Raw genomic sequence first — 25,613 nt, forward strand, 5'->3', positions numbered from 1 at the left:
ATTAACTCCCACGTGATTGCTTTTAGAGGATCAGAAAAGTAGGCAAGACTTTTCAAAGGATTCTTTCTATGCATCTTGATTTCCTCTCTGTTACCATCCCACATTTGTTAGGCTAGGTGTTGAGCTATGTTGCTAATTCTGCAAAACACTCTTAACACTTACAGGAAACTTGCCAGGCAACATTGTCTGGTCTATTCAAATAGATGAACTGAGGCAACAATTGCAATGATTGTTCATATATCTCCAGAGGCAGAGCATTGAAACTGAATGTTGTAGCTCTTTAGCCCAGCATCCAATATTAGACTACATTTGCATATTTTCATATATTAATATACGCACTCAGTTGAGCTAGTAGCCTGCACAGGCACAAATTCATGCTGGGGAAAAAAAACTAGGATTGTTGCTTCATTCCTGCCTTGTTGGATTCTTCCCTTAGTTCTATGAAGTGATATGTTCTAAAAATGATAGGAAACTTCCTCTAGATATTATTTTTAGAAAACCGGATTGCATTCCTAGTGAGACGGCTTCTCTGACACCCCCTGTTTTTCATTTCAGTTTGGATGCAGACAACCAGAGAATGTGCCAGCCCGATAAAAGTGACAGAGAACTTCACTCTCGAGCCAAGACGCTCCTTCCTCCCCTAGCAGACAATGGAAGCAGATATGCTGGCTTTCTTCGTGTAGTGAACACTTTTATGGACTTGCTTAATGAACGGCACATTTTTCTTCTATTTAGTCATGTTTTTAATACAGAAGTTGTCGACCTTCCATCCAGTCTGCACAGAAGCAGGCTCTGTATACAGACACTCCTCAGAAGCCCATTATGTCAAGAAGACAACTGAGCAGCTACCTGGTTTAGAAACCTAAGTGGAGACCTTCCATTGTTGTTTTTAAAAAACACATGCATTTTATACCACCCTACTGGCTTTTTAAAAGAAAATGTGCAATGCAACAGCCAGCCATTAAACTAATGCACAACAAATGAAGCTCATACAACAAATGCTTGAAATGGCAGGGATGATGAAAGATGTTACTTTCAATTTGAAATGTTTCCGATGGCGATTAACCAGGAGAGGGCTATTAATTTTGCATTTGGTAAGGCCAGGGGTGGACCTAATGTGGCCTCCAGGCCTGTAGTCGGCTCTTGGGCCTCTTCCTAGGCCACACCCATCCTCAAGCCAGACCCCCTCTTCCCAGGCCACACCCCATCCCAGCCCTGCTCTGTGGCCTTCTTGAATGCTTTTGCCTGGCTGGAATGTGTTCTTGAATGGTGATAATGCTTCTCGCTTGCCTGGGTGGAAGATATAGAGATCGGGGGTGGCGGCTATGAAGATACAGGCATGTCATAGAAACTCTCTGGTTTGTGTGTGGCTGTAATGGGCCTAACATACAAAGCTAAAGGTCACATCAAGTGCCCCGTCCCCATTTTGCCTCTGCCTGCACCAGGGATGTGGCAGAATTCTGCCCAATTTGGATTTGGAACCAAATTTGGCATTAATTTGCTTATTCTCTATTGTTGCAGATCTTTTTCTATGTAGCAATTTTCTGCTGCTATTTTCAAAAACAGCTTTTTTAAAAAAACCACTGCCTCTAAAATATTAATAGTAATTACAATTTTATAACGATTTCCTTTCAAAATATCAATATTAATATTATCAGTATTAATCATCCCTGAGTTAGGCTGTATAATCATTTTGTCAGACACTGATGAATTCAGCATCCCTGCCAAAAGTCACAAAAGCTCTGAACCAAACAGGGCTGGCCTAACTGCACAAGTACTCCAAGGAGCCACTCGAGGTATCCTTTGGTCTGGGATGGGCTCGGAATCCCTCTCACTGCTGTAACGGATGCTAACTTACAACTGCTGGATCACGTCCCTCTACTAAGGCAAAGGCAAGGAAAAACTGATGCCACCATTATACTTAAATCACTGGATTGCATATACAAAGCTAGAACTAAAATTAGAAGAGTTGTTGCCAATTTGTACTTGTGACTGTAGCTCTTGGAAGAAGAGGCAGATGGATTGTCAGCCTTTATACCTCATCTTGTATTTAAAAGTGCTACACAATGTATATTTTCTATATTGTTTTAAAGGTAAGGTAGTGAGGGGCAGGGAAGGATGTTGAGAAGGTGGAGTCTGCATTGCCTCATTAGCACCATACAAAGATCTCCCAGCTGAAGCTGAGTTTTTCTCTTCATAAGTTTGCCTTTAGAGAGGTCTCTGCAGTCAGTCACCGAGGAAGATGGCCAACAGAATACTGCTCTAATAATGTTCCCTTTAGCAGTGTGTCCAGACACACCAGAAGCTAACAAGGCATGTGATTTACCAGTATGAGTTGCTCAATACTTTTGACAGGCTTCAGTAGGCATTCCTGACAAGATGGAAGTACTTCTTGCTGATGGTTTTCCTGCCCAGGTAGATGGGATTGTATTCACCTAAGGATCATGTTTGCAATCTGTGAGCGCTTATTGAATTAACTCTGTCACTGGCTTCTGTGGCACAGGACCTCTCAACAGCTCTCAACAGCAGTTGTCCTTCCTGTGTCTGGTTGTGATCATCCATGCTCTGGTAGCCTGCAGAGTAGACTTCTGCAGTGCATTGCACATGGAGCTACCTCTGAAGACTTTAGTCTAAAATACTCCATGCAGGCTGTCATCCAGGACAGGCCACTAGCAATCTATCTCACGGGTTCTCAACAGCACTGCTGGCTGCCAGTCCATTTCTGAGCACAACTCAAAGTGCTGGTGCTTACCTTAATGCCCTATGCTGCTTCAGACTCAAAAACCTGAAGGATTGTTTGCTCTCACCTGAGCTGGCCCATTGACCGAACATCATGTGAAGCACTTTTTTGCGTACTCCTGCCTTCAGATGTTAGACTTGTGGCAACTACAGAAAGGGCCTTCTAGTTGGTAGGGTCCTGCTTTTCGAATCCCCCCCCCCAATAATAATGTGATACCAGCCGTTGTGTCTTTCTAATGTAAGGTAAAGTCCTGTCTCAGTTGTCTAGGCATTTTGAAAACATTTAGTTGATCAGTTTGTATGTGGCTGTTTTATTTTTTTGTGCAATGCGATTGGTTTTATTAGTAGGGGTAGGAGTAGTACTCTTGGATGAAACAGATTATCTTGACCCATTCCAGTCTGGGTTCAGGCCTGGTTATGGGTCTGAATTGGCCTTGGTTACTTCAATGGATGACCTTTATTGGGAGAAGGACAGTGGGAGTGCGACCCTGTTACTCTCAGCAGATCTCTCAGCAGATTTTGATACCATTCACTATGGTATCCTTCTGGGCCAACTTGGTGAGATGGGTATTGGAGGCACTGTTTTACAGTGGTTCTGATCCTATCTCCAGGGTCGTTTTCAGAGAATAGCATTGGGTGATTGTCTTTCAGCCCCCTGGCAGTTGTGCTGTGGGGTGCTGCAGGGTACCATCTTGTCCCCCATGCTGTTTAACATCTATATGAAGCCCTTGGGAGCGGTCATCAGGAGATTTGGGGTAAGGTGTCAGCAGTATTCTGACAATACCGAGCTCTATTTCTCTGTAACATCTGAATTGGGAGAGGCTGTGCAAGCCCTGGACTGCTGCCTGGACTCGGTGGTGGGCTGGATGAGGGCCAATAAACTGAGTCTGAATCCTAGCAAGATGGAGGCACTGTGGGCTGGTGGTTCCTGAGTTCAAATAATTGGTCAGTTGTCTGCTTTGGATGGGGTTGTACTCCCTGTGAAAGAGCAGGTCCGTAGTCTGGGGGTGCTCCTGGATCCCTCTTTGTTGCTAGAGGCCCAGGTGACCTCAGTGGATAGGAGTGCCTTTTACCAGCATCAGCTGGTAAGACAGCTGTGGCCGTTTCTGGGACTGGGATAACCTGACCACTGTTGTCATGCACTGGTAACCTCTAGACTCAATTACTGTAATGTGCTCTATGTGGGGCTGCCCTTGAGGTTGGTCCAGAAGCTGCAGCTGGTGCAAAATGCAGCAATGAGACTGCTTACTGGGGCTGGGTGTTGCCAACATGTCACCCCGCTGCTGAAAGAATTACACTGGCTGCCCATTTGCTACCGGGCCAAGTTCAAGGTTCTAGTTTTGGTGTACAAAGCCCTATACAGCTTGGGACCAGGACATCTGAAAGACTGTCATACCCCTTATATACCCAGTGGATCACTGAGCTCTGCAGGTGAGGGCTTCCTGCAGATACCATCTTATCTGGAGGTCCATTCCGTACAACATAGGAAATGGACCTTTAGTGTGGTGGCACCTACCCTGTGGAATTCCCTTCCCTTAAATATTAGACAGGCACCATCTCCAATATATTTTCGGCGCCTGTTGAAGACCTTCCTCTTTCAATAAGCCTTTTAAGTTGAGACCTTACTCTAGTCTGCTTCTGTGTTGGAATTACTTTTTAATATGTTTTTAAACCTTTTTGTTTTTTTAAAAAAATGTTTTTAAGCTTTTTTAAAAAAAGTGGTTTTGAAAGCTTAAAAAAATTTTTTTTTAAGATGTTTTGTTTTAATGTATTTTAAAGTCTGATTCTATGATGTTTTAAAGTGTTTTTAGTGCTTTTGTTTGCTGCCCTGGGCTCCTACTGGGAGGAAGGGCGGGATATAAATCAAATAATAAATAAATAAATACTACTACTACTACTACTACTACTACTACTAGTAATGAGATTTATATCCCACCCTTCCTCCCAACAGGAGCCCAGGGCGGCAAATAAAAGTGCTAAAACCACTCTAAAACATCATAAAAACAGACTTTAAAATATATTACAATACATTCTTAAAAACATATTAAAACAAAGCATGTTTAAAAACATCTTTTTTTTAAAAAAAAGCTTTAAAAACATATTAAAGAGCAATTCCAACATGGATGCAGACTGTGATTGGTGATGACGACTTCTTGTTTACTATTTTAACAATGAAAGAACTTGTGCTGAAGGGTGAGATAAAAATTTCCTACCTTACTTAAAATCAAATAAATGCTTAAACTCTTGCCCTTTGCTTATCCTCCATTTTGTAACCTTCATTATCATGGCCATGCAATACAGTTTTCTAATAGGAAAATGGAACACCTCATGGAGGCAGGTAATGTGTTGCTGAACTAGATGTGATGTTGAATACATGAGCTACCCTTGCATTCTTGGTTTTTGTTTACTAAATAGCAGCCTACCAAGGGGAGGCATCCAGATTAGGATCACAGTGGTGGGGAAGGGGGAGGAGAAGAGGTGACTTAACCCCCTACCATTATCACAGTCCTGATCTGGAACAATCCCCTTGGCTGCTATTTAGGTAAACAGAAATGCAAGGGCCAGCCATCTGCTTCATGTCATAGCTGAAAAGACCAAACTAGTCATAAGAGGTGCTTGCATCGCCTTTTAATTTGTGGGTTTAATATATTGCGTCCTTGACTGAGAATATTTTTAACAGTTTACAATATTGTGTAATCAGCTGTGACAGAAAAAATGAATTTCATTCACGTATATTCTTGCATTGAAGATATTCACTAATAGGCAAAAAACCTTGCCGTTTAAGAATGTACCTATAGCCAACAGATATTTCTATCAAACTTTAAAAAGCAAGGAAATTGGGTAGCAATAGTGAATGCACCAGGGAAGCAGGAGACCTGACCTCCTCTCTGAGATATTGTACCGCCTGACAAATTTGTAAAAATGTGAACACAATTTGGGTTGGTCTTTCACAGTCCAATCCACTTGCTGTGTAGCTTGGAAGAATGTGATAACATGTGCCTCTAAGCATATGGTAAGTGGTGGCAATTTTCAATTTAACAATTTAGCATGCGAAAAATCCATGATGACTATAGGATACAGCCACTCTAGTGGCTGTATAATAATTTGATATAATTTGATGGGCAGAGCAATCCAACTGCCGGGAAGCCAGTGGAGGAAGAACTGCCAGCGGACAGCTCCAAGGGATCCTCCTCCCGCTTGGGAGCTGCCGGCCTGGCTGAATGTGGGCTCCATGAGGAGCCGCGTGCATGAGCCAGCCAGGAAGTGCTGGCTCTGACAAACAGGTCTCCTGGGCAATAAGCAGTCCCCGTAGATCACAATGGGACTTTTTTTTTTTTTTACTGTGCCGGCCTTTTGGCTGGCAGAGTTTGTAGGGGGATCAGGACCCAGGGGAGGGGTCTGGATGTGAGGAGGTGTAATTCCCTTCTCCCAGCTCCACCCCCCCACACCTCCAGAACGCCCCATTTTGGGGGCTTTCACCAGCTTCCACCAGCCCTCTGACCTCTGGGCTGGCCATCCGCAGTGCATCCCCTGGCAGTGCCAGCAGGCTGCTGGTGGAGCCACATCTTCGCCATGGTGGAGGGCTGCTGCTGGTGGAGGCTGGTGCAGCCGGCACTCCGCGGCATCTGACTCACACAGCCTGGCAGAAAGGTGAGTTGGATTGCACCCGAAATGCGATAGATTTATAGGGAAGGGTGTAGAGGAATAGACTAGATTGCTGTAAAAAAAATCACAACCCTTGCAGGTTTGCTTGCTTGCTAATGCAATTGAACTATGCAGTGAATTTTCACAGATCCTGTTTTAGTGCCAATTCAGCGCATTTCTTTGTTGGCACAATGACGGATTTGTCTAGTTAATTGCATCAATTCCTGCATCAATTCCTGCATCATGATCTAGACAAGAGGGGAATGGAGCTTGATTCAATACAAGTAATAAAGTTGCTAATGAGATGCATCTTAAAATGCTGGCTTTTGAGGTATCCAAGTTATTTAGGTTACATTTTGTTGTAGAAGTACACAAACTAGTTAACCATAAATGGCATTTTGTTTTCTTAAATATTTACTTTGAACATGTCCAGATGGTAGATTTTCATCACTGTTGCTGAGTTGCAATCAGGAGATCCACATGTGATGATTTTCAAAAATAGATTTGCAACTGGGAAAAGAGGCTGTAACTAGCTCCAGCATGGAGTAGCCCCAACAAGCGTGTCTAAAACCATAATATCTTCTGCAGCATTCCTAGAGCTAAGTCACCCTTCCAAATACTTTTAGAAAACAAAGTTTAAAAAGTATAGTAGACATCTGACTTGGACCCCTAATGTTCAAGTACCCATTTAGTGAACTTTGACTGCATTCCTAACCCTGCTTAACCTGGAAGTAAATCCCATTGAATTCAAAAGATTTCTGAGTAGACATGGTTAGGATTGTGCTGTAAGTGAGGGGCTTTAATTTGATCATAGATTAGGGGTCAGAAATGGAAGGCCCTGGACTAAATCCTGTCCCGTAAGCTGGGTTTAGTTTGTACCAGATCTCAACCTTTGACAGTTGAAATAAGAACACAGTGCCAATGAACAGCGCTTTGTTCAAAACTGGATTCTCCAGCACTGTGTGGCTCCTGCTTGTTCTGCTAATCTGGTTGGGGAACTACAAGCAGACTGGGTAGCCATATCTCCTACTTTACAGAGGGTCCTCTATTGAAAGGGTTGTTTAGGTCATGCCCAGTTTCAAACACAAGGGAGAAGGGGGCTTTAAAGTGGCCCATCAAGAGATAGATCTTTAATAGCAGTTTGTACCGGCATGCAGGTCACCTGTTCACAGTCTTTTCCCACTATGGAGAATTGGATTGTATTCCTATTATAATTTTTCTAAATATGTATTTATACATGCAGATTTGCATTTTGTTATGTGCCTTCAAGTCGATTACAACTTATGGCGACCCTATGAATCAGTGACCTCCAATAGTATCTGTTATAAACCACCCTGTTCAGATCTTGTAAGTTCAGGTCTGTGGCCTCCTTTATGGAATCAATCCATCTCTTGTTTGGTCTTCCTCTTTTTCTACTCCCTTCTGTTTTTCCCAGCATTATTGTCTTTGCTACTGAATCATGTCTTCTCATGATGTGTCCAACGTATGATAATCTCAGTTTCATCATTTTAGCTACTAGTGATCGTTCTGGTTTAATTTGTTCTAACACCCAATTACTTGTCTTTTTCGTGGTTCATGGTTTCCGCAAAGCTCTCTTCTAACACCACATTTCACATGTATCCAAAGTATGATAACCTCAGTTTCATCAGTTTAGCTTCTGATGATAGTTCTGGTTTAATTCTTAGTCAGAATCGACTTGAAGGCAGTCCATTCCCATTTTCCTTGGTATCCGTAAAGCTCTCCTCCTAAACCACATTTCAAATGGGGTGATTTTTCTCTTATCCACATTTTCACTGTCCAACTTTCACATCCATACATAGAGATCGGGAATACCGTGGTCTGAATGATCTTGACTTTAGTGTTCAGTGATACATCTTTGCATTTGAGGACTGTTTCTAGTTCTCTCATAGCTGCCCTCGCCAGTTCTAGCCTTCTTCTCATTTCTTGACTATTGCCTCCATTTTGGTTAATGACTGTGCTGAGGTATTGATAATCCTTGACTAATTCAGTGTCCTTATTGTCAACTTTAAAGTTACATAAATGTTGTCATTACTTTAGTCTTTTTGACGTTCAGCTGTAGTCCTGCTTTTGTGCTTTCCTCTTTAACTTTCATCAGCATTAGTTTCAAATCATTACTGGTTTCTGCTAGTAGTATGGTATTGTCGGCATATCTTAAATTATTGGTATTTCTCCCTCCAATTTTCACACCCTCTTCATCTTGGTCCAATCCCGCTTTCTGTATGGTATGTTCTGCTGTAGATTAAACAAATAGGGTGATAAAATACACCCCTGTCTCACACCCTTTCCGATGGGGAACCAATCGGTTTCTCCATATTCTGTCCTTACAGTAGCGTCTTGTCCAGAGTATAGGTTGCGCATCAGGACAATCAGATGCTGTGGCATCCCCATTTCTTTTAAAGCATTTCATAGTTTCTCATGATCTACACAATCAAAGGCTTTGTTGTAATTTATAAAGCACAGGGTGATTTTCTTCTGAAATCCTTTGCTCCGTTCCATTATCCAACGTATGTTTGCGATATGATCTCTGGTACCTCTTCCTTTTCTAAATCCAGCTTGGACATCTGGCATTTCTCAAGAGCCTTTGTTGTAGAATCTTTACTTGCATGGGATATTAAAGCAATAGTTTGATAATTACTGCATTCCCTGGGATCCCCTTTCTTTGGAATTGGGATGTATATGGAACGCTTCCAGTCTGTGGGCCATTGTTTAGTTTTCCATATTTCTTAACAGATTTTTGTCAAAATTTGGACAGATTCAGTCTCAGTAGCTTGTAACAACTCGATTGGTATGCCATCTGTTCCTGGTGATTTGTTTCTTCCAAATATTTTAAGAGCAGCTTACCTTTGACTGTGTAGATCATGAAAAACTATGGAACGCTTTAAAAGAAATGGGGGTGCCACGGCAACTGATTGTCCTGATGCGCAACCTGTACTCTGGACAAGAGGCTACTGTAAGGACAGAATATGGAGAAACCGATTGGTTCCCCATCGGAAAGGGTATGAGACAGGGTTGTATTTTATCACCCTATTTGTTTAATCTGTACGCAGAACATATCATACGGAAAGTGGGATTGGACCAAGATGAAGGAAGTCTGAAAATTGGAGGGAGAAACATCAATAATTTAAGATATGCAGACGATACCATACTCTTAGCAGAAACCAGTAATGATTTGAAACAAATGCTGATGAAAGTTAAAGAGGAAAGCACAAAAGCAGGACTACAGCTGAACGTCAAAAAGACTAAATGACAACAGAAGATTTATGTAACTTTACAGTTGACAATGAGGACATTGAACTTGTCAAGGATTATCAATACCTCAGCACAGTCATTAACCAAAATGGAGCCAATAGTCAAGAAATCAGAGGAAGGCTAGGACTGGGTAGGGCAGCTGTGAGAGAACTAGAAAAGGTCCTCAAATGCAAAGATGTATCACTGGACACCAAAGTCGACTTGAAGGCACATAACAACATATGCACAATTCAAAAGGTAACTCACAGAAATGCACACTCAGCTAAGTACTGAGTATACCCAACTAACAACTCCAGCTGACTAATATAAGCAAAATCTAATGAGCAATGAGCAATGAGCACACAATTTGAGAAGGCAGACATGTTAAAAGTTCTGTGTGTATTTAATATCAGTACAGATTCATCAGCAGAGGTTAATATATGATGGTGGTCTTGAAACTTCAAACAGGTCCTGTCATTTCATATTTTGTCTATCGCATTAGCTTCATTTCTGAGCTGTGTTTCTCAGGAAGCCTTATTCTGACGTGGCTCAGTTCCACCCCTTGGCTGGCTCACGCTAAGGAGTATCTTCATTTCCAGCAAATCAGAGTTGAAAGCTTTTGGCTTTGGTTCATATACCAGACACACTTGTTCCTGCGTGCACCCTATCCCCTCTGTTCAAACCGAGACACCTTGGTAATTATATTGAAGTCTGGCTGTGTTATATTAACAGGCAAGCTTTCTAAACATAAAGGGCCTTTTATCAAGTCTGATGTAAAAAGATACAGGGTTCCTGAACTCTGCAAGGTACTGTAAATAAATTGTAAAGCTTTCCCACATGCTTTAACTTAGTGCACAAGTACAATTGCTGTTTTACATTCTTTGCAAAGGCATCAAGGCGAGGATTTCAGCTGCTGTGTGCTGCTTTTGTCATGGCTACAAGTACAGCTGAAGGCTCCAAAAACTCAACATCTAGTAAGATGTATTGTTAAAGTTTTGCTTTCAAAGAAGCCCTTTGTATTACAGCAAGTACTCTTGGATGAAACACATTATCTTGACCCATTGCAGTCTGGGTTCAGGTCTGGTTATGGGACTGAATCAGCCTTGGTTGCCCTAATGGATGACCTTTATTGGGAGGACAGGGGGAGTGCGGCCTTGTTATTCTTACTTTATCTCTCATTGGCTCTTGATACCATTAACCATGGTATCCTTCTGGGCCGACTTACTCCATGGGTATCGGAGGCACTGTTTTACAGTGGTTCCGATCCTATCTCTAGGGTCATTTTCAGAGAATAGCATTGGGTGATTGTCTTTTGGCTCCCTGGTAGTTGTGCTGTGAGGTGCCACAGGGTACCTGCTGTTTAACATCTATATGAAGCCCTTGGGAGCAGTCATGAGGAGATTTGGGGCGAAGTGTCAGCAATACTCTGATGATACCCAGCTCTACTTTCTGTAATATCTGAATTGGGAGAGGCTGTGCAAGCCCTGGACCACTGCCTGATCTCGGTGGTGGGCTGAATGAGGGCTAATAAACTGAGTCTGAATCCTAGCAAGACGGAGGCACAGTGGGGTGGTGGTTCCTGAGTTCGGATAATTGGCCAGTTGCCTACTTTGGATGGGGTCTTATGCCCTCTGAAAGAGCAGGTCTGTAGTCTGGGGTGCTCCTGGGTCCATCTTTGTCACTAGAGGCCCAGGTGACCTGAGTGGCTAGAAGTGCTTGGCTGGTAAGATAGCTGCAGCCATTTCTGGACTGGGATAGCCTGACCACTGTTGTCCACGCACTGGTAACCTCCAGGCTGGATTACTGTAATGCGCTTTATGTGGGGCTGCCCTCGAGGTTGATCCGGAAGCTGGTGCAAAATGTGGCAGTGAGACTGCTCACTGGAGCAGAGTATCGCCAGCATGTTATCTCACTGCTGAATGAATTGCACAGGCTGCCTATTAGCTACTGGGCTAAGATAAGGTGCTGGTTTTGGTGTACAAAGCCCTATATAGCTTGGGACCAGGAAACTGGAAAGATTGTCTTACCCTTTCTATACCCAGTCCATCACTGTGGTCTTCAGGTGAGTGCCTCCCGCAGATCCCATCTTATCAGGAAGTCCATTGTGCACAACATAAGAAGCTTTTTTTTTAAAGAAGTTTTAAGTTTTTTTAAAAAAACGTTTTTAAATATGTTTTGTATTAATATGTTTTTTAGGATGTTTTGTTTTAATGTATTTAAAGTCTGTTTTTATGATGTTTTAGATTGTTTTTAGTGCTTTTGTTTGCTGCCCTGGGCTCCTACTGGGAGGAAGGGCGGGATATAAATATAATAATTTCAAAAGTTAGTTAATGGAAAAACACAATTGTGATCTGCTTAGTAGTAGGTCATTCTGAACTAAGTATCAGCCATTGCCCCAATGCCACCTCACCCCAGGAACATTATGGCAAACACAGACATAGCTACAGGACTATTTAAACATTCTGATCTTTTGGGAAGAGACATTAAAGCAAGGGAGGAGGGAGAGAGAACATAGAAACCAAGGCCATCTTTTTAAAATAAACTTTGAATGTCACTTGTCAATAACCCCTACCTCCAAACTACTTTTGAAGGCAGAAGATGAGGAACCTGTAGCCCTCCAGATGTTGGACTTAACCCTGGTCAGCTGATGGTAGTTGGAGTCCAGCTAATTAAAGGATTTAATTAGCATTGTAAAGCAGTTTTCATATTGTACTAACAATAAATTTACTTAGCTGACTTCATAAATTAGCTGGCATGGCTATTTGTTATGGTGGACACTGTCCTTCCTGTAAGGAGTTGAGAGTTTTAGGATTCCTAGGCAAGTCTCCATCCCAGTAACTATTCTGGTTTGAGCCTGGCCAGTATTAGAAGTGGGGATGCAGCTGTGTCCACTGTGATGGATGCAAGAGTGACATACCTAAATCCCACGTAGGACTGTTAATAAGTTTTCTTAAACTACATTCCATCCAGTGATTTAGTATCTACATCAGCTTTCTCTGGGTGAATGACACAAATGTTGCAGTTTTCTGCTGTTCAGATTCAATGTCAAATGATGAGTATTTAATAGACATTCAGAGAAAAATAAAGTCAGAAGCTAAGGCTTTTATTAGAGATGGTTTATAAAATTGTATTTAGAAGGGAACACTAAATGCATGTTGCCAAAAGTTGAATTCCACATTTTGAAATTAGGATTACAGTTGCTTTGACACAGTTCATCATATTTCAAATGTTTGCTACAAAATGATTTTGAGAATCTAGCCATAATATATAGCCTTCAGCTGAAATTTCCAGTCATAAAGCCAATCATTGTGTCCTTCAGACACAAATCCCTCCCCCCAGCATAAATTTTCTTGCTTTCAAGGCCAGAACTTGGCACAAAATTGGCTTAGCTCTGGACTGAAAGAAAGTTTAGCACACACTTCACCCCAAACACATGCGGTTGGGTCATTTTCAATCTCCAGAAACATAAGAGAACATATGGAGGAATTAGTCTCTTCAGATGTTAATGCTACCATAAGCCTCTAGCCAGCACAAGTTTGTTAAGTTACGCCCAATGGACTGCAGTCCAACTTGATGACAGAGCTGCTCATGGTCAATTTACTTCTAACTGAAACCAAGCTGTACATATGGGCAAGTAGAATACTTGGGTAGGTTTATTCATCTTGCCTATATTTCTGCCTATGCTGTGGTAAGTGCATTTGGCCTATATAACATTAAAGGGGTACCCCCCATCCCAGCTCCACTCTCCTCCATAAGGGGGGACCCCTGAGACAAGTCACTATTTTTCAGCTCTACTGGAGTAGCATTGGCCTGCTTCACAGGGCTACTGTAAGAACTCAGAAGGAAATACTTTGCACAATGCAAGCACATTGTTCTCTCTTCTCTGCAACAAAGGGAGCTTATGAAGAATAAAGCAGACGTTCCTGGGATCCTGAAGGATGCCTTTTAAGAGTGGAGAAATGGAAAAGACCATACAGTGCTTGCCATACTGTTGGTCAGGTCTCAGAGTTAAAAATACAGTTCCTAGAGGAACATGAGCTAGCCTTCCCAGTAGCAGGAAAGGTGTATGATGGTGGTGATAATGACAGTTATAGCAATTGTCTTGGGGATTTAAGGGGTGGGCCTAACACTTTCCAACTCTCCTCAAAGCCCCCACCCATAAACAAAGTGCTGATTACAACCCTGCAGAATGGCTTGAACATGCCTTATGGAATACAGTGTGTCTAAGGCTACAATCCAATACATCAGAAGTAAGCTCTCCATTGGGTTCAGTAAGAGTTACTCCCAGGTACATGTGTACTTAGGGTTGCCAGGTTCAGGGCCTGAGACTGATCCTGTATCCTGGAGTCTGGTCCTGGCAACCAAGAGGACTTCTGTATCTGTAAAAGTTGTGCAGGGGGAAGGGAGAATTAAACCTTGTGGTTTTTCCCATTACAGGGTTGCAAGAACACTGGTGCTTGGCTGACTTTCTCTTCTCCTAAAGATACAGGATCAGTCTCAGGCCCTGAGCCTGGCAACCCTATGTGTATTGGATTGCTGGCCTATTGTAACTTGCTAGTATGAGTAGGGATTGCATCCTTATATTTATCTAAATGCAATGTAGGTATGGCTAAATTAAAGTTGCTCAGAATTAAAGCCTGCATATTCCTACTCCAGCCCAGGTTAATCAAAGATCCTTTGAGTTACAGTAGTAGCCAGTAACTTAGAGAACTCTCTTATTTCATCCACTTCTTTTAGGTTGTGTAACAAGTCTCTCAAGCCATCTGTAGCAATACATACGAGTTTTGTTAAAGGTATTCTCTGTCACAGGGCAGAAATGAACCTTGGATCAGTCACAGATGGTTGATGCATATTTCTCCAGGAGTCAACTTCGTGGATGTTTCATCTACTTTTATGCAAGAATCTACAAAACTGAGCTATCTAAAGATTTAATTAAAAGTTACCTGGCGTTCATATGCATAAACCTACCCATTACTAATATATATAGCTGCCTTTGAGAATATCAAAAGTAGTAAAAGAACTTAATTTCATCAAGCTACTAATCACCATTGGAAGGAAAGGCCATTAGGCCACCATTCCCTATTAGGAGAAGCAAACCAGAGCCAAACCAGTCAACACATACATGAATGCCCTTCAGTTATTAAAAAAAATACACCCTTCTTTAAATCAATTGCAGATTTAGTTGATAAATCCAACTATAAGTTAAAGCTTGCTGCCTTGATAAAAAAAGTCAGAAGTGCTAAGTTGTGTTAAACCAATGATTCAGATGGCTTGGTATTATGTTTTCCAACCTTTCCCAGCCAGATGACAGAAGGGAATTCACACATAGGGGCATGATGGTATTCTAGTCCCAGCATCTGGAAACTGGAGGTCACACCACCTTTCAATATAGAAGCTTGCAATTCTGGTCAACGTGAGTCAAAACCCATCATTTATTTTATCACCTACATTATAAAGCTCAGTAATGGCCTGGTTTTGAAAAACCTGCCCGTTTCCTTAAACATTATTGGAGATTATATATATTTCTACCAATTATTTCCAAATAGAAGTCAATGAAATTTTGGCACTGTGCTATAACACCTCCTAAAGAGGAGAGGGAAACAAAATCAGTCAACACAGCATAGTCCTAAAGGAAAAGCCCTTGTTTACTGGTTGGGTTTGGCAGCTGCTGCAGAGCACAGTTTTGAATGCCAGTCAATGCGCCTGTAAAGAATAATTTCTTAAGTGCTAAAAAGAGAGGGGGAGACATATGTTGAGCTTCAAGCTAGATAAGCTTAAATTGGACAGAACACAAAGATTTATTTTGTAACCCCAAGGCACATGCTTTTGAATTCATAATTCCAAGTTACACTGATTTGGAGATAAGTATCAATCTGCTAACAATTATGCTAATGCACAGTGGTTTTCCCATTGCAGAATCATCAACATTTGTCCCTTTCAAATCTCCGTTATGGAAACATTCCTCCCTCAAATACACTTACACACTTATAACACCACAATCAGCTTAATATTTATTTATTTATTTGTAAAGCAGATCAAGAGAGTACTCGACTTGAAGCATACCCCCTCTGCCCTTTGTAGTTCTTCCACTTTTTCCTCAGGCAGCACATTGTCTTCCTTTCCCTTTTCCCTCTTCTTCCAGTTCTTCTGAAATCCCCATTTTCATTTCATGAAGATGCACTTCTCCTTTCCCCCAGTTATACCTTAAACTGTAAGCAATGCATCTGAAGCCAGGGCTGTGGCACTTAACTGAGCAGCTGTGTATTACAGAAGATCCCTTGCATGAAAAGCTAAGCACAAGTTAATAATTCATTGTTAAAAAGGGTCCAACAAGTTAATGATTGTCTCCCCATTCTTAGCCATTGACACAGTAGCATACAACATATACAAAGGAAAGTTGTTCAGAACACTACCCAACAAGGTCCCTCACTTTGTCATGGTAACAACTCCCACCATTCAGTTTGGCTCTGAAGCACTGACCCAGCAGTGTAGGAAACTCCTATGAGAATAGGGTCCATAGCAAGCAACAATCCAAGGACAGTGTATAACTGCTCAAGTTCTAAGAGGCTCAAGTACTTTCAGCACTAGTGACCCTCTAGCATAATCCTTAGCATTTTTTTCAAGGCTTATTGTTTAAGGATCACCTCAGTACAATGCTTCCATGACCTTTATAAATCTTATGTATCGTACTATGTGGTTGCAATCATACACACACTTAAGTGGGACTAAGGGTTGCATCCATCAAAGTCATCCCATTGTTGCAAGGACATCTGCTTGTGCAATGGAACTTCTCTTCCTTCTCCTGACCTAACGTCCTCCCCCATCTGCTCTAGAGGGTTGGGGGAACCGCCAGAACAGATCTGGGGGGCACATGAGGGGAGGAGAGGGTAAACAAAAGTCCTTGTACCAACGGGATAACTTTGTTGGATACAACCCTAAGTCTAGAAGAATTGTGACTAAAGATGCTTCTGACTAAAGATGCAGAGAATTGGGCTGCAAAGACTAATGCTGCTTATATTGTAATTTTAAAAGTTGACTGGTTCCTTTTTATTTGTAGGTGCCCTTTTCACACGTGCTTTTTTCATCAATGGCTCAATATATGTACAAAACCAGGAAGAGACAAATGGAAGAGATCTTAAACATATGCACAGTAGGACTTTTACTGAAACTCTTCCCATCCCACTCCCCATTCTTAATCCATATATGACTTTTCAAAGGGTATCACTAACAAACCCTAATAATAGCAAAGCATTGGTGAAATAGAGCTTTGGCTAATGCTGAGGGAGACAGTAGCAGGGTTGGCACCTACCAACCTACTTTGTAAGGTAGTTTTTCTTAGGAAAGTGACAGGCAAGCCTCTCAAAAGTAGAGTGCAAATCACAACAGCATCTAGGCGAACACCTCCCCCTTCACCTGCTCAATTGGGTATTATTATGCCAGTCACCATTATTAAAAACTCTCAGCTGGTAACATATGAAGATTGGAACTGTTTCCTTGGGACTTCCAGAAGAATTTACTAGTGTCAGTGCTGAATGCAGAGACATCCCCCCTCTGGTATGCAACCATTATAAAAATATATACCAATTTTGTGGTTTACTATAAAAAACAAGATAGTCAATACACACAAAAATATTTGTTTAATTGGAAACCATACATCAATCTGCACTTTTTGTACTATAGTGCAGGACTTGTAAAACCAGGGTCTCTAAAGTCAGCCTACTGTTCCAAAGAAGATCAGTTCTTTTTTTTTAAATGAAAACAAAAGAAAAGAGAATCAGGTCTCAAGATTCAGTTCACGCTCACAGTTAGCTTAGGTACATCATTATGCATCTTTCTCCTCCTCTGATTTACCCTATATTTTCTGGGCTATAACCAGTATCATGTAGAAAAAAGATACATAGCTACATACAAGAATTACGTAGCTTTGCTGCAAGTAACTTTGAAAATCAGATCACAGTTTGGAAACAGCAAATGAACCAATGCGAGGTCCAGCACTGCTCTCAAATCATACTAGTGAATTTCCGCTGGAGTGGAGTCTACCTTCTAACGCAATGACAAATATGTCTACGTTGCAGTGGGTGAGTGTTAATGGGGGGGGGGAGTAAGGTCATTATGGATACTACCATAACAGGTTCTAGATCAAAAAACCCATCCCCCACCTCTTGAATGAGCAATCAGAGTATTTTAAGTACAAACAGCTGTATGATGTTACTTTACATACAATAAACCATGAGGATGCTTCCACCAAATCATAACAGAGTCACTCTTCTTTAAGACTTCAGAAACACAAGAGAGGGTTAAAAGGCTGCATTCAATTTGCTCCCATTTTCTTGTACAGAAAACACTCCAGAAGCATCAGTCATAGATGTACGTTGCCTATCAGTTGACTCAATGAGACTATAAAACCCACAGTTTCAACAAGCAAGAACTCTTTTCAGAAGAATAAAATTTACAATAGCCACATTAGGTAGCTAGCTGAACAAACACCACACATCACACAATAATAAGTCAACTGGCTGAATAAAGATTTACTTGAACAGAACCTTGTAAGGGTACACTATAGTCAGTCTCATTTTAAAGGAGTTGATTAGATTTTTATACAACATAGCCCCTGGCAATTTAAAACAGACCCACTGAAGAATGGAATGGAGAACTGGAAATGCAACATTTCAGACCCAGGTTGCATGTGTTTTTAGCTTCTTTTCTGAGGAAGACTTCTCAGAATCTGTGTCTTCAAACTCTGCTCTGTGCCTTTTCTGTCGTCCATGGATTTGCGGGCCATCACTGTCTGCAGGATGCAACTCCATAACATCCTCTTTCATGCTCACGGTGTGACTGGAAGAGTCTGTTGCAGACAGGCTGCATTCCTTGTGCAAGGAGGTGCATGTCTGCACAAGGCTGCCATTATCAGCATTTAAGTGTAATTGTCTTCCTTGGGCCACAGCCTCCTGCTCTCCAAAACTCTGTCCGTTACTAAGGTAAGAAGAGCGAGGGTGTAAATGGCCATTACTGTGGTTTGCACAGGAATTGTCAGTGTTTCTGTCCTCATTGTCATCTACTGGGTTTTTAGAGTAAATTCCAGATCCACTGCAGTTGGCAGTGGTGGAAAATGAATCCTTAGAAACAACCAGTGGGTTGTGGCTGGATGCTGGCTGACAATTCTGGTTATTTTTCTGTTCCACAAATCCTGCAGCCTGATTGCATGGCTCTTCAATGCAACGACTTCGTTCTTTGCAAATGGCTTTTCCATTGAGCCTCTTAGTCTCAAAAGAATGATCTACAGCCCCACTGCTTCCATTATCCTGGGTGCAGCTTTCCTGATCCTCTAGTTGTCGCTGATTATCACATTCGTGATCTTGACCATTTCTAGAATTTTCTGCTGAGTTGCGTTCCTTGAAGGTTTCTTTGTTGCGGTTTTCAGGAGAAAGATCCTGGCCACATTGGGTTTTTCTGCTAGTTCCTGGTCTCCCTTCACTTTCACCTCCTCCACGTGAAGATTCACCATCTTTGTTAGCTGCATAAGACATATAAGAATAATGTAGCCACCTGAAAGCTTTGTAGATCTTTCTGTCTACAGTTTCACTCTCTGAGCAAGGAGAGACCTTCTCTTTGCGGACCTCAGTATTTGCAGTACTCCTTTCAGGAGATGAAGCTGGAGAAGGAGAGAGGTCATCCACTTTGATCTGGGGGTAATCACAGAGGTCTTCACCTAAGTAGGTACTTGTGTTTTCTGTATTTACATTTGCATTAGTCCTTTCTTCCTTTTGTGGTTTCTGTCTGCGCCTTAGTGCATTGCGTTGCCGGGTTGAGGCACGGCGCTCATTCAGTTCCTCGTCATCTTCTGTGCTGCTGCTGCTGCTGCTGGAGCTGCTCGAGTCATTTTCTTCAGGACTTGGGGACCTTGGCCTTGGGAAGAGATCAGCATCTAGCTCTGTCTCGCAAGTATTCTCATCAGAATCAGACTCATTAGAAAGAGCCAGAAGACGTTTGTCTTGATACCTCCTCAGTGCAGACAGCCGTTGCTGGCGAGAAGCCACAGCTTCTCTGGCTGGTGGAGATTCAGTAGATCTCAAGGTACCCAAGTTATATGCAGCTTCATCAGATTCTTCTGTCATGTGTGGTGGGGAGTGACGCAGAGACGTGGAGGATTCAGATTCACTGTAACCCGAGCGTTCACTTACTCCGGCATGGAGCTGCAGGATTGTGCTTTCACTCAGATCACTGTCTGAATCAGAACTCCATCCCTCAATCTCTCGACGGACCAAAGAGTCAAAGAAGGCCATCATTCGTGGATCCTCTTGGACTGACTGATTGGCATAATCATGAGACAGGCCACTGCCACTGTTAAGCACAAGACTAATGTATTCTTCATGTGTGTACAGACAACGTGAATCATCCTCAATTTTACCATCCAGATCTCCCGTGCAACCAGGCTGCCGGTAAGGACTCCAGATCTGTAAAAGGATAGAAAAAAAGTTGCTTTATATATATCATCCACTCACTATTTTAAGGCTTTTCAGCAAACTATTGATATATTTACATCACTTTGTAACTTTGATATGGCTGATCTTAAAGAGCAATTATTTTTACTTAGTTTCACAGAGATGTTGTATTTCAGATGCAAAATCTTCCCCCACCTGCACTTGAGGATTGACAACTCATAAAATGCTCTCAGCTTGAAATGACAGAAACACCAGACTGCAGTGTTTTATTTTTGTCTTATAGGTGTTTACATTGGAGAGGGAGGGGGAAGAGAGAAATGAGGTGGTAAAAATACTTGGTTGCTTTCTGTATAAAACCCTAGGTACTAATGAAGGCATTTGTTTCCCAGGAAACTAGAGCTACTTGTTCTAGAGATGTACCATCTTAGCAGTTATAGATACTTTCGCACTGTGAGCTAAATGTCCATGAAGAACATGGTTAAGACACATTGGCTCCTCTATACTCAAATACTATGACGATGGCAGTGCAACAATTTTCAATCATATACTATGAGGCTGAAAAAAATTTCTCTTAACCTACCATGATTCTCTTAAAAATATGCCTAGGCTAGCACTGAAATCCAGTCATATGAATTAAGCAAGCATAACCATTTTATGCCATTCACCTCTCATGCAGATAGCTGTGCCTGTAAAAGAGAATGGATCATGCCTGTTGCTAATGAAATGAGCAAACATGTACATTGACAATAGGTATGATCCATCCTCTTTTGCAGGCACAGCTATGGGCATGGGAGGTGGACAGCATATGGCTTGGTGGGAGTGATGGCTAAGCACATTTATACTACTATAATTTTTTAAAAAATAATTAGTTGACAGCCCTACTGTAGCAGGCCCTGCCTCCCCTCCGTCATCTAGCCCTTACCTAAATTGTGGGCTGGGGCCATGGGAAGACATGTTCTACATTATTTATTTATTTTAGTTCTAGTATTTATCACCTGTCCTTCACCCTAAGGACCCACGGCAAGTAAAGAGCATGAGGGACAGAATGAACTCCCCGCAGAATGCTGCATGTCATTTCCCATGGTGCCAAGTCATAGCTCTCCATTGCTACTTTCTGGCATTGACCCTGGAGGCAGAAATGGAGTCACTGTAAAACACTACCCTCCACCCTCTTGGGCCACCTCATGGAGTCAGTCCAGGAAAATATTGTGGTCAACACCATCAAAAGTTGCACAGAGGTCATAGAGAATGAGCAGGGTTACACTCCCCCTCTCTCCCAACAACAGTTATCAACCAGGGCAACAAAAGCAGTTTTGATACCATGACCAGGCCTGCCGCCGGACTGAACTGGGTCCAGATATTCATCTTCCTCCAAACATGCTTAAAGCTGGATCACTGCCACCCTTTCAAGCACCTTGCCCAAGAAGGGGATATTTGTGACTGGGGGATAGTTTAACACTTCTGGGTCCAGAGAGGTCATCATAACAGGCCTTGAGAGGAACCTGTTCAGTAAGTAGCCCAATTCAGAAATGCATCCTTCAAATTGCTTCCTCCAAAACAAAAGGTACAGAGATGTGGACGTTGCTCCTGGTTTAATTTGGAATAATAACTGAAGTTGCTGAGTAGAGCTTCTACTTCAGCAGCATAGTTCGAGATTGAGGAATACCTGCAGGAAAACCCACTGGTCTACAACATGAATGTGGAATTTGGGGAGATTCCAAATATCAGTAAGAAAAAAATCAGATCTAAGTTGCTAGTCCTCCTAGTTTTGCATGGAAGTTCAGATTTGAAGGCAAGTATCAAAACCAAAGAGTGGGCTAGACAGTAATCAAAGGCAAGAAAATTTAATGACTGGTGAGTTCCCACTTCAACAGCTACTATTTTAAAATACAGGCAGACTCTTCACACCTTCCCTCATTATATTTTCTGTTACATCATCCCCAATCCTAGAACCCACACCCACTTTAAAACCTGAACCCTGAAAACATAACTTGGCAAAGTATATACTTGTGAGCGTATTACTAAGAATGTGGCACTGCATGACTCCCACCTTACAATTTTCTCCTTTCTATACCTGCTAACTAAGATTTCACTTCATGCATCTGACAAAATGGGGTTGAGCCCATGAAAACTTTTGCTATGATAAATGTGCTCATCTTTAAAGAGCCATGTGACAAAAACACAATGTTTGTTTCTATTAACTTATGTTCAGATAGGATAGGTGATGGTTAACAGAATGTTGAGTGTGATTGGCTGGAGTGTTTGCAAGGGAGGGGGGAGTGAGAGTGAAAGGTTTAAAGAGGGAAAGAAGTGACAGCTGGTGGTGGTTGTTGGAGTTAGACAGGGCTAAGTTTGTGAGTTAATAGTGTAGGGTTTGGGTCTTATTGTGGGTTGGGTTTAGTATGCGTAGGTAGGCAGGTTAGGTTTAGAATGAACAAATATAGTATCTATAGTTTATACCGTGATCATAATAAACATTGGTTTGTTTACTTAAAAGTCCATGTGTGTGTTTGGTCTTTACTACGGTACCAAACAGGGTTCTAAATGCTAAAAACGACATATAAATCCACAGGTATAAACCACATTCAAAACCCATTAGCCACTTCCAAGGAGGTGGTGGAATTTCTGAGGCTTGTGGTGCAGTAGGTAGCTGGCCAGAACTGAGCAGGCATCTTTGGGGTCACCTGTTTCAGGCGTGAAGGAGCAGGAAGGATTGTATGTCCGGGACCCAAGATGTGACAAGCCACAAGACTGATTGTTTTTGCTGTAAGAGATTAACACGTCTACCCTTCAAGAAGATTTTATATTTGGGATAGTAGCCCAGAAGTAAATAAAGCCCTGCAAAGGGGCTACACTTTTATTATCATCTGCACTTGGCAGGAAAGCCTCAGACTCATTTTATATGCAGGAAGCAAGGCGGTGTCTCAGGAATGTCAGGATAAGTCATAATCCAACATATCCTATGCTATGTTCAGATAAACTAAATTATGATTTTGCAGCAAGTGTGTATAATTAGATTATCTTATAAAAGCAAAAGACAGATAGTAGCCCGTCTCTATGGCTATCTCCATAGAAACATGGGTGAAGAAATGTTCCATCTCTTATATAGTAGCACATTTTGATTTTTATAAAAGTATAAATAAGCAATACCTTACAACTTTCCTTCCCACACATTTGGACAAGTTGCCACTGCCATCAATATTCAGTTCAACACTGCCCTCCTGCTGTCAACCCTTTACAGACTTCCATCGGTTTCTCTCAAGAGTATGTACACCCCCACCTTTTTACTGCTTCCAGAGCAACATCTGCCTGCCAAGTAAGCTTTTCTACCGTCTTCTCCTTTGACTCACCATTATGTCCTCTCTGAATCATCACTTTGCTTTGTATTCTCCATTTAAAGCCGCATCTCAAAGGCTACCTTCCACCTACAAACTATCAGCTTATCTACTGTGCCATCAATCCATGCTAATAATTCAAAAGTCAAATCAAGTTGGATTTTAAATTTGTTTGTGAACCGTCACAAAGAACTGTTAAGAACGTAAGAACAGCTTGCTGGATCAGGCCAGCGGCCCATCTAGCTCAACATCCTGTTCTCACAGTGGCCAGCCATATGCCAACGGGAAGCCCACACTGCAAAAGCACTCTCCTGCAGCTTCTGGCCACTGGTTTTCAGAAGTATACTGCCTCTGACTATGGAGGCATAGTGTAGCCATCATGGCTGGTAGCCCTTGATAGCCTTGTCCTCCATGAATTTGACTTTTCCTCTTTTAAAGCTATCGCAGTTGGTGGCCATCACTGCCTCCTGTGGGAGTGAATTCCAGTTTATGTGCTGTATGAAAAAAGACTCTCTTTTGTCTATCTTGAATCTTCCAACATTCAGCTTCATTGAATGTCTACAAGTTCTACTGTTATGAGGGAGAAAAAACTTTTGTCAATCTACTTTCTCCATGCCATGCATAATTTTATACATTTCTTTTATGTCGCCTATGACTCTCCTTTTCTCTAAACTAAAAAACCCTAATTGCTGCTACCTTTCCTCATAGGGGAGTCTCTCCATCCCCTTGATAGTTTTGATTGCCCTTTTTTGAACCTTTTCCAACTCTACAATATTCTTTTTGAGGTGAAGAGACCAGAACTGTGCACAATATTCCAAATGCAGTCACACTGTAGGTTTATACATTGAATTATACCAGCAGTTTTATTTTCAATACCTTTCCTAATGATCCCTAGCATGGAATTTGCCTTTTTCACAGGTGCTGCATTCTGGGTCGACATCTTCATTGACCTATCCACTAAGACCCCAAGAACTCGTTCCAGGTCAGTCACCGCCCATGACCCCATGAGCCTATATGTGAAATTAAGATTTTTTGCTCCAGTATGCATACTTTTACACTTATTTACTTTGAATTGCATTTGCCATTTTACCACCCACTCACTCAATATGGGGAGGTCCTTCTGGAGTTCTTCACAATCCCTTTTTGATTTAGTAACCCTGAACAATTTAGTATAATCAGCAAACTTGGCCACCTCACTGCTCACCCCTAACTAAATAGTTTATGAACGTGTTAAAAAGCAGGGCTCCCAATACCAATCCTTGGGGGACTCCACTTCCTACATCCCTCCATTGGGGAACTGTTCATTTATTCCTACTCCCTGCTTTCTGTTTCCTAGCCAGTTCCTTACCCACAAGAGGACCTTTCCTCTTATTCCATGGCTGCTAAGCTTACTTAGGAGTCTTTAGTGAAGTACTTTGTCAAAAGCTTTTTGAAAGTCTAAGTACATTATATCCACTGGATCACTTCTATCTATATGCTTGCTGACACTCCCAAAGAGTTCTAAGAGGTTTGTGAGGCAGGACTTATCTTTGCAGAAGCCATGCTGGCTCTGCTTCAACAAGACCTACTCTTCTATATGCTTGGTTGTTTTATCTTTAACAATACTTTCTACCAATTTTCCCAGAACAGGTATTAAGCTAACCTGCCTATAATTTTCAAGATCCCCCCTGGGGATTGGCCACTTTCCAGTCCTCAGGTATGGAGGCAGATCTGAGGGACAAGTTACATATTTTTTTAGAAGATCAGCAATTTCACAGTTGAGTTCTTTAAGAACTTTTGGATGCCATCTGGACCCAGCAATTTTTAAACTTTTGTCTATTAAGCCTACAAGTTCATCTCTCATCACTACTGTATGCCACAGTTCCTCAGATTCCCTTCCTGCAAAGGTTAGTTCGGGTTCAGGGATCTGCCCTATATCCTCTGTGAAGACAGACGCAAAAATGTTCATTTAGCTTCTCTGCAATCTCCTTATCCTGCTTTAGGACACCTTTGACTCCCTTGTCATCCAAGGGTCCAGCTGCCTCCCTGGATGATCTGCTTTGAATGTATTTAAAGAATCTTTTGTTTTTAAAAAATGTTTTTAGCAATGTGCTCCTCAAATTCTTTTTAAGCATTCCTTATTGTCTGCTTGCATTTCTTTTGCCAGTTTGTGTTCCTTTTTATCTTCCTCATTTGGACAAGATTTCCATTTTCTAAAGGAAGC

General features: G+C 41.8%; 1 protein-coding gene across 1 annotated transcript in view; it reads right to left on the reverse strand.

Annotated features, from left to right (window-relative positions):
• Positions 1 to 17,251: 17,251 nt before the first annotated feature.
• Positions 17,252 to 25,613, reverse strand: part of DCAF5 (DDB1 and CUL4 associated factor 5) — a 67,764-nt gene continuing 59,402 nt past the window's right edge. Inside the window, exon 9 of the mRNA XM_061611131.1 lies at positions 17,252 to 20,087. Coding sequence (XP_061467115.1) covers positions 18,303 to 20,087 — 1,785 coding nt within the window. The 3' untranslated portion in view covers positions 17,252 to 18,302. The remainder of the gene's footprint in view (positions 20,088 to 25,613) is intronic.

Source organism: Rhineura floridana, chromosome 2, assembly GCF_030035675.1.
Source record: "Rhineura floridana isolate rRhiFlo1 chromosome 2, rRhiFlo1.hap2, whole genome shotgun sequence".
NCBI lineage: Eukaryota > Metazoa > Chordata > Lepidosauria > Squamata > Rhineuridae > Rhineura > Rhineura floridana.